The 16,198-nt window shown below is 35.8% G+C and overlaps 1 protein-coding gene across 6 annotated transcripts in view; it reads left to right on the top strand.

The window, feature by feature from the left end:
- LOC106105947 (segmentation protein cap'n'collar-like) overlaps positions 1–16,198 on the top strand; it is a 115,932-nt gene that overhangs the window by 65,039 nt on the left and 34,695 nt on the right. For all 6 annotated transcript variants that reach the window (XM_013286452.1, XM_013286451.1, XM_013286447.1 and 3 more), the window contains 2 exons: positions 2,457–2,590; positions 3,472–3,567. In XM_013286452.1, the coding sequence (XP_013141906.1) occupies positions 2,457–2,590; positions 3,472–3,567 (230 nt within the window). The remainder of the gene's footprint in view (positions 1–2,456; positions 2,591–3,471; positions 3,568–16,198) is intronic.

Raw genomic sequence — 16,198 nt, forward strand, 5'->3', positions numbered from 1 at the left:
GCGGCAAACGGTCAAGCAGCCACCTGAATCCACCAAAATGGAGAGCGACCGCTGCCCATAAACATCCGCAATTGCAAATGCGTTGCCTACCCTTATCCGACAGAAGAGGAGACGCACATAAAGAGGATATTTCCCCTTCCCGTGCATCTCCTCTACTGTCAAATCCACTTCCCGTTCCCATCCTCTCCTTATAAGAAAAATGGTAAATAGAAAGGGACTTAAATTAGGCCTCCGGCACCACACTCATCAGACGAAACACGGAATTGCTTCCATTTCACGCCTGTTTTCTGTTTGGTCGAGGTATAACACTGGGTGTGCCTGGCCATTTGCTTGCTTGCTGGTTTGCCAACTTATGATAAAAAAAAAAACTAAACTACATTTTTATTTCTAGCTTAAGTTCATCTTTAAAATGATTTTAAGTGACAGAAATTATCTTATCTTGACAAATCTTTTGACAGTAACACTTAACGCCGTTATGTCTAATTTGTAGAAAAAAATTTTGCCCCCGAATTTTAACAAAAGGAGGATTTACAACCTTTTTGTTACAACTATGCCACTGCGGTTAGGGTTTGGCTTTTGTTTTTAATATTTTTTTTAAAAGAAAGATGAAAAAGTTAATTGTTCAGAATGGCCAGTGTTTAGTACGATGGTAAATTCCCTTGAGATTGTTGAAAGATGTAGAGGATAGTCTGGAATAGGCTGATTTGGTTAAATTCTACGTAGACGGAGTCGTGGATGATAGCTAGTATACCAAATAGCTTTTATGACAGTGTGCTGTAATAGTCATATAGACATAATAGTCAATCAATAGTTCTTTTCTTCTATATCATACTATCGTATTTCATACTAATATTATAAATGTGAAAGTTTAGATAGATGTTTGTTAGAGTTTGTAGCCTAAGCAGCTGAATATATCTCGATGAAATTTGGCACAGACGTAGAGGATAGTCTGGAAGAACACACACTTTTAACTTAACTAAACTACTGAACGGGTTTCAATGAAACTTGGTATAGATGTAGAGGATAGTTTGGAAGAACACATAGGCTATTCTTTTGTTCATAATTCTACGCGGACGGAGTCGCGGTCAAAAGCTAGTAGGTATTATAAAGAGGAAAGATTTGTATTCTTGTATGTATTGAAATAACTCAAAAACTCCTGAACCGATTGCAAAAATTCTTTCACTATTAATTCGGTAGTGCTTAGAGTAATAAAAGAATTATTACATCAACAAACCAATATAATCTATAATAATCCAATTATATTTTAAAAACATTTGAATTTGAATGGTGCATTATCGACTTTATGACAAGAGTGTAAAGTCGTTATTACAATAATATATTCATTTGTTTGAATATTTAAATCCGGCTTAAGACCCCCATGCGGTTCGCTACCGTGTAATTCGACCGGTGTTCCTTTTGACTTATGGTTTTGGAATCTTTACCACTAGTCTTTTAAAGGGTTGATTTTTTTATACCACTGCGGTCTGTAGACATTTATTTGTATTTGCGGGAATTTTTGTTTTGCTAATTTATGATTTATGGTGATCTTAGTTACTGGGATGGTGGTTATTTTGAGTAAGGCATCGGTCTCAATGTAAAATAAGTAACTGCAAAATTCATATTTTACTTATATCTCGATTTTAGTTATAATAAGATAAAATTTAACAAAAATATGATATAGATTTGTAATATAAGAGAAAATGTATAAAAAAATATTACTTTCTTTTTAGAAATTTAGAAAAAAATTACGTTATACTAATATTATAAATGCGAAAGTTTAGATGGATGGATGTTTGTTACTTATCCTAAACTGCTGAATGGACCTCGATCATTGTCATAGATGAGGAGGATAATCTGGAAGAACACATTTTACTTTTTAAAATTCCACCCAGAAGTCAAGGGGATAAACTAGTTATGTTAATAAACACGCTGTTGCTCTCGACTTATGTTACTTGGCGATGATTAAAAAAAATGTGCTAAGTATAATTAAACCTTATTGACCGACTTCCCAAAAGAAGGAGGTACTCAATTCGTCGATATATTTTTTTTTATGTGTGTTACGGCATAACTCCGCCGCTAGTGGACCGATTTTGATAATTCTTTTTTTATCCGTAAGGTAATGCTTGTATTTGGGTCCCATTTTTTGTTTGATTTTTGGAGTCTAAGACTACGACGTAGTTAAATAGTTTATAAACACAAAGTTTAATTTCATTTGTGACTAGCTGTTGCTCGCGACTTCGCCTGCATGAAATTAAAAAAATAATAGTTACTTACTGAGAAATTACCTTTCTAATGGTAATTTTTAAAATGGGCCCAGTAGTTACATACCAAAAACTAAAAATCTAATTCTTTCCTCTTTATAATATTTGTATTGATGCATCAAAAACCAGGTGTTAATGCTATACTATGTTATCGAGTGGTTTTTTGTATATAAAATTGTTTTATCTGCTCATCAGGTGAATACGTGATCCAGGGTGATCTGCCGCGTGAGCTGGTGAATAGCGAGGAGTCGAGATTCGATCTTCTAGAAGAAGCTTTACAACTCGTCGAGCTCGGAGACGAGGCCGAGCCTAAGGATGAGCAGCCTGAGGTAGATTATCTAGAAATATCTAACAGTGGTGGTTAACAGTGGTAGAGTCCGCTTTGACATCTTCGCACGAATGGTTCGGCTCGCCCGGTGTAATACCACGACCACACTGAAAACAGGCGTCAAATAGGTGCAATTCCGGGTTTCGTCTATCTTATAAGGAAGGAAGATACAGGGATATTGGATTTGACAGTGAAGGAGACGCATAGGAAGGAGAAATATCTTCTTTTTTTGCGTCTGCTCCGTTGATTAAGGGTAGGCAACGCATCCGCGCTTCCTTCACCGTAAGAACATCGGGTAAATTATGTACAGTAGCTTCCGCCCGCTACTCCGAGTGCGTGGAATAAAAAAAACAAAAATGAGTAGTCTATGTGTTCTTCCAGACTATTCTCTACATCTGTACGAAATTTCATTGAAATCCGTTCAGGCATTTTGACTACAAACTCGAACAAACATCCAACCATCTAAATCGCATTTATTATATTAGTAAGCTGAAATTCTAATTGGTACAGCGGGATTCGAACCCAGGACCTGAAGATCATCATCATCTCACTATAGGTCCCCACCCTGGGGCTCGGAGCCTGCCCTATTAAGGGGTGACTAGGCCATAGTCAACCACACTGGCCCACTGCGGGTTGGTTGACTTCACACATATCTTTGAATTTCTTCGCCGATATGTGCAGGCATCACGATGTTTTCCTTCACCGTAAGATCGTCGGGTAAATTATGTAAAAATGAAAACTCGAAAAATTGAAAATCACAGGTACAGCGGGATTCGAACCCAAGACCTGTAGATTACAAGTCAAGTGTTTAAACCACTGAGCCACCGATGCTCTTATGTTTGGTTTCAATTATACAGTCTAGTGATAACGTTTGTGTTACAGGCGGTAGAGTCTGTCAGTGGTAGTAGTGGTGACGAGATGCTGCACCCGGCCATGCGGCATGTGCCGCATCATCCTCTAGCCCATTATCATAATCAGGTCAGTGACGTCATAACACTATTCGTGTAAGTCGCCTTAAGTTTGAAACTTGTACCACAGTTTAACATTTAGCATGCCGTCTTAAAGCGTAAGTGCTGCCTCTAAACTATCGCTGTTACTTATTTTGTTTCCTATCTATACTATTATTATAAAGAGGAAAACTTTGAATTTTTGTATTTTTGTATGTATTGAAATAACTCAAAAACTACTGGGCCGATTTTAAAAATTCTTTCACCATCAGAAAGGTAATTTATCTGTGAGTAACATAGGCTATATTTTATTATTACTGATGTTTAGGAACTATTAATAAACAGCGTGTTTCCGGACGCCGGCGTTAAAAATTCACTAAACTTTAACTGTCGGCTTACGCTGCCTAAACCTTTAGAGGTATATAAAAATGATGTATGAAAGAATTGTAGATCTTAGAAAGTGCTACAGAAAAATCCGCGATAGCATCTATCTTTAACGGTTTTATTACAATAACCACTTTTTTGTTTACAAAATGAATTAAAAACCACGCGCTATTTGCAGCGTTCTTTTATTGGTTTCAATATTAATCCTTATCCAAATAAATGTTTGTTATCAGGAAAATTTATTGTAGAATAAAATTGTCCTTAACAGTATTAAATTGGACTAATAGTTTAGAAGATATCGCAAACACAAACAGTAAGGGTAATCGAAAAATCAGCTTACAAGCTAATGGGCTTAGAAATTTGGAATCTTGCATCGGTAGATTTCTGTTATTACGTTGATTACTACTAAGTTAATACTTTTGGTAATAGGTTGAAAATAGGTCATATTTTGTAATTTCACGCGGGCGAAGTCGCGAGCAACAGCTAGTAATTTATACTTTAGTATTAATAAAAGAAAGTATTTTATATCAAAAATAGACAATTTGTAGTCTTTTTACAAACAATTTGTATAATCAAATATTTCGACATATCTAACAAGGATCGAAACAAGTGTTGTACAAAAAATATTTAAAACTTGTTGATAAATGACATAAATGTCGTTAGGGTCAAACACCACACACGACGGTTAGAGGGTTAGCTTGTGGTCCAAGTTATAAACTGTTTAAGGTTTTTGAATGAAATGAAAAAAATCAAACAAAAAAATGGGACCCACCTGCAAGCATTATCTTTCGGATAAAAAAAGAATTATCAAAATCGGTCCACTAGCGGCGGAGTTATGCCGTAAAACACATAAAAAAAAATAAAAAAAAACATATCGACGAATTGAGTACTTCCTTCTTTTGGGAAGTAAAAGTATATTTAAACCAAATGAAAAGATCAATAGCTTATTTGAATGTAGGGACTTTCGAAAATTTAACCGTCGGTTGGAAACAGTGATTAGTATTTGAGAAAAGTAATTGTGTGTAAAATCTTTTTTAAAGTATAAACTTTTATATAAAAACTGTACCTACTTTTATTCAAAGACTTTACTAAATAATTAATATTAGCTTTACTTGACGTGACAAGTAATGTCTAAAGAAACTTTTTTTTTAAATTATTGCTTTCTAGAGTAGTTCGATTTCTTTTAAAGTCAATCTGAAAGCAAAGTTCATCAATTTTAAATGGGTGCTTTTACTCTTTTATGATTAGCTTCGCTCGCGACTCCGTCCGCGTGGGATTAAAAAACAAAAGTGAGTAGCCTATGTGTTCTTCCAGACTATCCTCTACCATAACAAATTTCATCAAAATCCGTTCAGTCGTTTAGGCTACAAACTCTAACAAACATCCATCTAAACTTTCGAATTTATAATATTAGTACGATTAAATTTTACTCGCGATATCGTCTTTGCGGTAGTAAAAATTAACAAACATAATTTCATATAAACTTTATAATTTTACCGCTTCCTCCTGTGACTTGTGACGTTTACTATAAAATATTTCTCCTTGTTTCTTGTCTTCGTGTCAATCCATCTTTTAGTGACAATTAGGATCCCTGACAAATTGTACGAAGTTCTAAAAACTATTTGGATCCTGTAAAAAAAAAAATTGGTTGTAGTTTAGTACTCAGTAATTTAATGGCCAGTTTCCCAACTATATTTAACCATTCGTTAGTGTTTTATGTTAGACTAGCTGCTCCCGTGCGGCTTCATCCGCATGAAATTATGAGAATTTTATTTTATTGTTTACATTTGTCAAATTATCAATTACAAATGTCAAAATGACATGACATGATGACAACCTTGCTTCCTTGATGTTGGTAGCAACTTATGATCTCTTTCCCACATTAGAGTTTTTATTCAAAATATTTACCCCCTAAGTTTAATGGCGGTAAAATATATAGCCTAAAGCGCGACCTAAGTGTATGGCTTTTTATTAAAAGAAGAGTTATTCAAAAATATGCTGTAATTACTGACATCTTAGGCAACAAAGAAGTGTGTGTTTACGCTTTATTATAATAGTATAGATAAATTCATGAAATGTGTTTCCGAACTATTTTTTTATAATATAAGACGGCAAACGAGCAAGCCGCCTGAATCCACCGAAATGGCAAGCGACCGCTGCATAAACATTCGCAATTGCAGCGTTGCCTACCCTTAATTGACGGAGACGCACATAAAGAGGACATTTCCCCTTCTTATGCGTCTTCACCATCAAATCCACTTTTCCTTCCCATCCTTTCCTCTTAAGAAAAGGGTGGAAAGCGAAAGGGGCTAACATTAGGCCTCCAGCACCGCACTCATCAGACGGAACGTGGAATTACCCACTTCATCTGTTTTCTGTGTGGTCGTGGTACACCGGGCGAGTCGGCCCATTCGTGCGAAGATGTTAAAGCGGGCTCTACCACTGTTAACTTGAGTTTTTCTATGTTGAAACTTGGTTAAACTTAACACTACATACATACAGCAACCTAAGTAATGTATAGAAATAGAATTCTGTTGTAGTTGTAATTGTAAATGCGTATTCCAAAGAAAAACGTTCTAAGTCATTAATTACGAAAAAAATGGACAAAATGAAAATATATGGTTCTTCTAAAAATTCCCGTACTGTTGTCTATATTGTACAATTATTATTACTTTGTCGGTGTCAGTCAATGTAGATTCATTACTTAATTGTTACTATACTTTCAATTGTCAATTGTTATGGTAAAAATGTAGAAAGCCTTACGTATAAATAATCACTGCATACCTCGGCTGACACCGACATCAAAGTAATAATAATTGTACAATATAGACATAACAGCTACAATAAGGGAGGTTTACTATTTTCAAGGAATTATTTCGTTACTTTTTAGTGTACTGTTTTTTTTTGAGAATACCTTGTTTTTAGTGACAAAAAACAAAATAGTTTGGAAGTCGGTTTTGTTTTTTTTTGTATGTATTGAAATAACTCAAAAACTACAGGACGACATTCAAAAAATCTTTCACCATTAAAAAGCTACGTTATCAGTAAATAACATAGGTTTTTGTTATAAATTTTAATTACACGCGGAAGTAGTCACGAGCAACAACTTGCATTACATTCCCATGTATGATCCCTCATAGGAGTCATAGTATTAGTGATCCGTTCCTGGTTTCCATCCTATAAAAACCTTACTGTCTACCCTTTAGAGTTAAGTGTGACCATTAATTGTAATCCCTTTAACAATGTTTCAATTTGTAAAGTGATTGGTTCAAAAACCGGCAAAAAATAACCGCCTCTAATCCTTATCAACTGTCAACTTGTGTTTATTTTAAAATGGAATTTTAAATATTCCCTTTTACACCTGAATATTTAACTAGTACGGTAGCCGTTACGATCTAGTGATGTGCCTTTATCGATATCGATAATTTTGAAACCGCGATATTGCAAGCATCATTATCGTCTTTTCTACTACGTAGTGTGCACAATATGTACTCTTACATCTGTATCTGAATTCACTGCCTTCTAGTATATCTGCAACATAATACATACTTTCTCCTACGTAGTGTACAGTATGTACTCTTACATCTCTATCTGAATATCTAAATTCACTGCCTTCTCTAGCATATCTGCAACACAATACATACTTTTTTCGTAAATCTCACTTTGTGCCAGGACAGCAAAGAGAATTTGTTACCTTGACTATCTTACTTCCCACTAATGTTATAAATGCGAATGTTTAGATTAATGTTTGTATGTTTGTAGCCTAAACGGCTGAACGTATCTTAATTTGGCACAAATTTAGAGTATAGTCTGGAAGTCATAGACATTATTTTAATTCTTTGCGGTCGGAATCGCGGGCGAAAGCTATTGCTTCTACAATACAGCTTTTAAATATCGATAAAAAGTAAAACGTCGATAAGTTAAAAACCAAGGAAAACACAAAATGTTTGAAGTTATAGAGTTTTTAAGTTATCAAGGGTTCTTGTTGTTGTTTTGGGCTCTGATGGGAAAAGAACATATTATTTTTTGAAGTTATAGAGGTTTTTATGTTACCGAGGTTTGAGTTATCGAGGTTCTACTGTAAAAGTACATCACTAAATCTTTTCCATGTATCGGAAAGATGTTTATTTAGGTCCGTACTTGAGTCTCGCCGCGCATGCGTGACCATTCCCCACTGTTTCTTTAGGATTTTATTAAGTTTTCGACATAATAGCGAATTGTTAACAAGCTATTCGTGTATACGTTTCAAATATTTAAAGTTACTGTGGAATATGAGTTAACTGTTGCTCGTGGCTCCGTAAATCATATATCATATAAATATTATAAATGCGAAAGTAACGATGGATGGATGTTTGTTAGCGTTTGTAGCCTAAACGACTGAACGGATCTCCATGAAATTTGGCACAAGTTTAGAGCATAGTCAGGAAGAACACATAGGCTACTGTTTATCCCGGGAATAGTTACGGTTCCCGTGGGATTCATTAATTTAGTTTTTTAATGTTTACTCGATCATTCTGTTACGGTTCAACGTATCTTATTAAAATTTAGCACAGATCTAAAACAAAGTCTGGAGTACACATGGGTTAAGGTTCATGCCCGAGAAATATCCGGTTCCTGAGGGATACGTAGTTTTCTAATACCACGCGAAGTCGCGGGCTACAGCTAGTAATCTATATTAGTCTGTGATAATGTAGTTTTTTAATTGTGAAAGAATTTTTGCAATCGGTCGAGTAGTTTTTGAGTTATTTCAATACTAAAAATACAAATCTTTCCTCTTTAACATTAGTATAAATAATTATCGAATTCTGATCAATGGGAGACCGTAAAATAAATTAATTGCTTTATTTCTATACTAATATAAAGAGGAAAGATTTGTATTTTTGTTATTGAAATAACTGCAAAACTACTGGACCTATTGCAAATATACTTTCACCATTAAAAAGCTACGTTATCAAAGTAACATGGGATATATTTTTAATATTCTACGCAGGCAAAGTCCCGAGCAACAGCTAGTTAGTAAACATAGCCGAGGAAGATCAGCACATATGCTGAGTGGTTATCACCAAAAAAAAATAAAGTAATTTTTTTTATTAAAATGCGTCAATATAAAAAAATGTATTTTTTGCGTTTATTCATTTTCCATTAGGTGCAAAAAATCACATATTGTATCGAGATTTCCTTTATGTTATCCTAAGTTAGGTCCAAGTGACTAAGCAGTAACGCCCTATCCATCCAGCTGTCAATCTTAGCGTACCTAAGTTACTAAAGACTACTTGATTGGAAGCGGTGTATTAAAGGCTTTTATGTGAATACTTCATACTAATACCAGCTTTCGCACACGATTCCGTCTGCGTGGAATTAGAAAAAATAAATACAAGTAGCCTATGTGTTCTTCCAGACTATCCTCTACATATATGCCAAATTTTATCGAATTCCGTTCAGTCGTTTAGGCTACAAACTCTAACAAACATCCATCCACACTTTCGCATCATACTTCATACTAATATTATAATTGTGAAAGTTTTGATGGATGGATGGATGTTTGTTAGAGTTTGTAGCCTAAACGACTGAACGGATATCGATGAAATTTGGTATAGATGTAGAGGTTAGTGTGGATAAAGACATAGACTACTCACTTTTGTTTTTTTAAATACCGCGCGGACGAATCGCGGGCGAAAGCTAGTTTATAATATTAGTATGATTATAAACGCGAATGTTTGGATGGATGATTGTTAGAGTCTGTAGCCTAATCTGCTGGACGGATTTTAATGAAATTTGGTATAGATGTAGAGGACAGTCTGGAAGAACTTATAGGCTACTTGTTTTTGTGTGATTTTTTATATTTATGCTAAAATATATAACCAAGTTAACGTACATATCCAAAGACGGTCAATGAATTTAAACACTCGTTTAACTATTTTTCGGAGCAATAAAGTTTAAATATAACTTAAGTTCGCGACTTCGCTTGAGTGTAGCCGCGTGATAAATGACTTATTTAGACAGACAGACAGCCCACCTGCGTTGTTATAAATGACAAATTGTTTTATAATTCTGTCGGTACAGGTTTGTGTTTTTTTACATTTTTAAAATTTCGTCTCCGTCTGTGTGAAGTTAAAAAAAAAAGTAGCCTATGTGTTCTTCCAGATTATCCTCTACATGTATGAAAATCATCGAGATCCTAACATCCAAACTTTCGCATTTATGTTAGTAACTAGCTGTTCCCGTGCGGCTTTATCCGCATGAAATTAGAATTTTTAGAAAAAAAATTAGAAATTAGAAAATTTTATTTTGTTGTTTACATTTGTCAAATTATCAACAGCAAATGTCAAAATGACATGACATGACAAACCTTAGCAATCTTGCTTACTTGATGTTGGCAGCAACTTATGGTCTCTTTCCCACATTAGGGTCTTAATCCAAAATATATCCTAAGTTCAATAGCGTAAAAATACATAGCCTAACGCGTGATGTAAGTGTAGGGCTTTTCATTACAAAAAGGATTATTCAAAAATATGCTGTAATTGCCGACATCTTAGGCAACAAAGAAGTGTGTGTTTACGCTTCATTGTAATAGTATAGATAGACGAAGAAACTTATCTGACATTGTCAATATTACAAGATTCTTGCTTGACAGTTATCGTGTTTTGTTTTCTACGCCTAGGTTTTAGTATATTTTACTAACGATCGCTCCTACCCAGCCCAGATATAATCGACCTATAAGGGCACCCGCAGACTATCAGCCAATAAAGTCGGACGTAAAATCAATAAAATTTAATAAAATCTCCCACACTTACCACATGCTTTAGGCTATATTTTCACGCTATTTAACTTAGGGAGGTTCTTCTTCTAATGCCTTTCCATTACTGGAGGGTAGCCGTCAGCTCAGCGAATCTCACCCTGTCCTTTGCCAAGCGAAAAAGTTGTTCGACGCTGGCGATACTTGTTCACTCCCGAATGTTCCTTAGCCACGATTTCCTCTTCCTTCCAACGCGTCTTCTGCCTGCGATTTTGCCCATCATAATGAGTTGGAGAAGCTCATATCTTTCATGTCGCAAAACATGACAAGACTAAGATAATAATACATTAGGGAGGTTTTAAATTGTAAGAAACCGTCATCCGACAGAGACAAAAACTTCACGCCAACAGCAAACAAGCAAGCTGGTAACGGTAATTAGTTTATAGGTAACACTTTAATTTGACTTTTGTTTTGCAAATGTAAGCAATAAAATAAAGTTTTTTTTTACTTAATGCGAATAAAGCCTCACGGGAACAGTCGGCTAAGTCTATAGTCTGTGGAGACTTAAACCCTTACAGTTGACAAATGGTCTGTTGACAGTTTGTGGTTAGCAGGTAGATGTTTTTATGCTCCCTGGCTACGCCCTTAACGCACAAAGGATGGTATTTTCTTTTAATTTTAACCGCTAATGATGTTACTGCTTGACTATTTTTAAGTTACTCTTAATGTAGGCTTATTGACAGAATTTTATATTGTTCAAGTCTGTAAGTTTCAAGTAATCTTCAAAACTTTTACCGTATGATAGCTTATGTATGTCAGGGTAACTTAGGCTAGTTTTTTAAATTTCGTATTAACCAAGTCTGTATCCAAGAGCGTCGTTGTCGTACAGGTCTTGGGTTCGAATCCCGCTGTATCTGTGATTTTCGATTTGATATACATAATTTACCCGACGTTCTTACGGTGAAGGAAAACATCGTGATGGACTCATCGGTGAAGAAATTCAAAGATATGTGTGAAGTCAACCCGCAGTGCAGGTTGACTATGGCCTAGTCACTCTAACTTAGGGTATACTCTGAGCCCCTCGGTGAGGACGTATAGTGAGCTGGTGATGATTAAATCTGTAAATGGTAGAGCCCGCTTTAACATCTTCGCACGAATGGGCCGGCTCGCCCGGTGTAATACCACGACCACACAGAAAACAGGCGTCAAGTGGAAGCAATTCCGCGTTTAGTCTGATGAGTGTGGTGCCGGAGGCCTAATTTTAGTCCCTTTTACTTTCCACCTTTTTCTTAGGGGGAAAGGATGGGAGGGAAAAGTGGATTTGACGGTGGAGGAGACGCATAGGAAGGGGAAATGTCCTCTTTATGTGCGTCTCCTCCTCCGACAATTAGGGTAGGCAACGCATCTGCAATTGTGGATGTTTATGGGCAGCGGTCGCTTTCCATTTCGGTGGATTCAGGTGGCCACTTGCTCGTTTGCCACCTCGTATTATAAAAAAAAAAGTTTGTTTCGAGTAATCTTGGAAATGCCTGGACCGTTTTTGGTAGGACTTTTACTAAAAGATAGTTTATGTATGTAAGAGTAACTTAGGCTAGTTTTTTAATTTCTTATTAACGAAGTTATTGGTAACCACTAGTTTATACAATTTTATTATTATTGTTAACTACTGTGTGTAATTTGTTTCAATTTATTAGTAACGTATAATTTTCTTTCTCTGAACTTAATTGTGTATGCAAATGAATGGATTTCTAAAACTAACGGCAGAATATTGAAACGATATTTATATGTTACAGATTCAAAAGTATATAGTTTGTCTAAATAAGATAGATTACTTTGACAATTCACTTCAAATTTAGTAGGGATGGGTTGTGTAAAATCAGTCATGAATCTTATCGATTTTCGATTTTAATTCTTATAGAAGTTGGAATCGACAGATACATTATAACTTATGAATTAAAAAAAAACACTGTTTTCTCAAATTAATAATGACCATAACAAAGAATGAGAGTAAATAAATGTTTATTACTACTACAGCCGTACGTAAACGAATTGGATTTCGCTATTATTTCTGTCATCGCTAAATTCTCTACACTATAATAAATACTAGAATTGTCCTATAAATTGATTAATAAGAAAATAATAATTTTAGTTGAGTTTGATAATTATTTAAACCGAATATCGATAGTTCATAATTGTTCGCTGCGTGTTTCGTCACTACGATACCTGTCTAAGTACGGCATTTGCCTTCATACAAATTGAATTCAATACTTCATATGCGTCATTTATCAAACTAATCTATCTTATTTAGACAAACTATAGTAATACCATTAGAAATTTGATATCTTACAGATTGTCCGCGCTCACGTATTTTGTCTGAGATTCGTTTCAGAATCCGGCCGTAATTGTCTCAGATAGTATAAAAGTAATTTGTTAAAACGTGTGTAATTAGCACAGGAAAAAAACTCGTTCCATACAAAGAGATACAAATATATTATTAAACTAGCTTTCGCCCCCGACTCCGCCCAATGAAATTAAAAAGATTACTAAAAATACAGTGTTACTCACTGATAACGTAGCTTTTGATTGGTGTAAGAATTTTTGAAATCGGTCCAGTAGTTTTTGAGTTATTTCAATATAAAAATACAAATCTTTCCTCTTTATAATCTTACTTCTTACTAAAATTATATTTGCGTAAGTTTACATGAATGTTTGTTGGAGTTTGTAGCATAAACGGCTCAACGGATCTCGATGAAATTTGGCATGGATGTAGAGGATAGTATGGTATAGTTGCGGATGAAAGGAGATTGCATGTGGCTGAGATGCGTATGTTAAGATGGATGTGTGGTGTGACAAGAATGGATAAAGTTAAGAATGTGTACATTAGAGGAAGTTTGAAAGTAGCGCCAGTGGTGGAGAAATTGAGAAGCAAAAGGTTAGCGTGGTATGGACATGTTATGCGACGAAATGATGGGGACATAAACCAGAAAGTGTTAAGATTGAATGCGGATGGCTACAAAGGAAGAGGAAGACCGAAGAAAGTATGGATGGATTGTGTTGCAGAGGATATGCTTAAGAAAGGAGTGGATTCAGATATGTGAAGAACACATAGGCTACTCACTTTTGTCTTTTTTTTATTCTACGCGGACGGAGTCGCGGGCGAAAGCTATTATTTGTGTTTAGTTCCTTTTTTTCTGCAATATGGCGACAACGTTTGTATCTCTCAAAACGTTAGTAACTGTATATTAAAAAATCCATTAATTTAATTATAATTAGACGTCAAATACGAAATTAAATGGGAAGGGAAAAGCAGACGTTTTCAATTCAAAACTTTCATGCGCAGTCGCCACACTTATCGATCAATGATCTATAGATCGCGGATCTATAGATCGCCGGGGTCAGGTAATCACGGCTCTATTCAGCCGCGGAACGTAGAGAGCTTTGTGTTGCAGTTCAAGTGTTGTTTATGGCGAAATGTGTTCTGTCTAATATTGATGTTTTACAAATAAGCTATTGTCATGCTTTTAGTTAACATGTTATTATTTTACTTCTTACTAATATTATAAATGCGAAAGTTTAGATGGATGGATGTTTATTAGAGTTTGTAGTCTAAACGGCTGAACGGATCTCGATGAAATTTGGCATAGACGTAAAGGATAGTCTGGAAGAACACATAGGCTACAATCTTTTGTTTTTATTAATACCACGCGGACGGAGTCGCGGGCGGAAGCTAGTAAGTAATAAATTAAAGTTACTTTTTCGGTTAACATCTATACTTATGTTATTTAAAGATCTGTATTTTTGTAAATATTGAAATAACTCAATAATTATTGGACCGATTTCAAAAATTATTTCACCATTGAAAAAGTACGTTATCAGTGAACAACATAGGCTATGTTTTTTTATTACTTTTTTAATTTCACACGGACTAAGTCGCCAGCAACAGCTATCATCCATGTTAGGCTTAGATGAAGTTAGTAGTCATTATCGATTAAATATAAATCGAAGTCTGGAGGCTTTGCTAGTTCAGGGTAATCGTAATGCAGGCTGCACATATGTAGGAAGTTTACTATAGGTGTGTTTATACCCGCCTTGGGCAGTTAAAGCTTGTTGTCGTGTTGTGTGTTATGGGCGGGTTTTCTGAAGCCTAATCTGAGAGTAGATTCGAGTCCTAAGCCATTGTGACGTCATACCATCTTTCACTAAGCGTACGGGTTTTTTAATGTCTCAATAAAGACGTTCCTAAGAACTGGTTATTTCGCATAACGACCTACTTTTAGCATGCACTGCGACAGTAAACTGTACCGTATGACTTTCTTCCACTTACCGCTGCATGTTCTGTTATGTTTAAATTGTAATGATGTTGAAGCTTCGATATTCATATTTAGTACTGAGTGTAACCCTTAGCGTAGATTACTTTAATACGCGCTGGAATACGCATACAAAGTATGACGAATTTGCTAAGTTACGCACCTCTTCAATATTATCATCCACTTGCCCTTATCCCTTACAGAGGGTCGGCACAGTATGTGCTGCTCTTCCATACATCTCTATCAGCCATATCTGAATCCACTCCTTTCTTAAGCATATCCTCTGCAACACAATCCATACTTTCTTCGGTCTTCCTCTACCTTTGTAGCCATCCACATACATTCTTAACACTTTCTGGTTTATGTCCCCATCATTTCGTCGCATAACATGTCCATACTACGCACGCACCTCTTCAATACTTCTTATTAATATTATAAATGCAAAAGATTATTTGTTTGTTGGAGTTTGTAACTGAAAGGATCTCAATTGTTTCTCTCTTTTGTTTATTTTAATTCCACGTGACCGGATTAGAGGGCGAAAGCTAGTATTTATAATTGGAGTGTCTGTATGTAATATTGATTTTAACGCGTCATATTTACGTGGCTGCGCCAGTGGAAATAAGACGTAATACAAGTCTCGATTAGGGCGCGGACACTTTTGACTTAACTGTCCCAAAACTTTTTAGTCTCGCTTTGATTCCTACGAGCTTATATGCGCACTAAAGCTACTAAAGCTGATTTATAATATTAGTAAGATACCTCCTCTATATCTATGTCTCTCTATATACTATGTTTTTTCGCGCAAGTCGCAGTCATAGGTATGTTGGTCCCTTGTCAACAGTGGTAGTGCCCGCTTTAACATCTTAGCACTGCAGGGCCGGCACGCCCGGTGTACCACGACCACACAGAAGACAGACGTGAAATGGAAGCAATTCCGTGTACAGTCTGATGAGTGTGGTGCCGGAGGCCTAATTTAAGACCCTTTCTCTTTACTACCCTTTTCTTAAAAGGACAGGATGGGAAGGAAAAGTGGATTGGACCGCGGAGGAGATGCATAGGAAGGGGAAATATCCCCTTGATGTGTTTCTCCTCCTCCGTCGGATAAGGGTAGACAACGCATCTGCGATCGCGGATGTCTATGGGCAGCGGTCGCTTCGCCATTTTGGCGGATTCAAGTGGCCGCTTGCTCGTTTGCCACCTTGTGTTATAAAAAGTCGATGGCTCAGTGGTTTAAA

This window comes from Papilio polytes, unplaced genomic scaffold, assembly GCF_000836215.1.
Source record: "Papilio polytes unplaced genomic scaffold, Ppol_1.0 DF822622.1, whole genome shotgun sequence".
Taxonomy (NCBI): Eukaryota; Metazoa; Arthropoda; class Insecta; order Lepidoptera; family Papilionidae; genus Papilio; species Papilio polytes.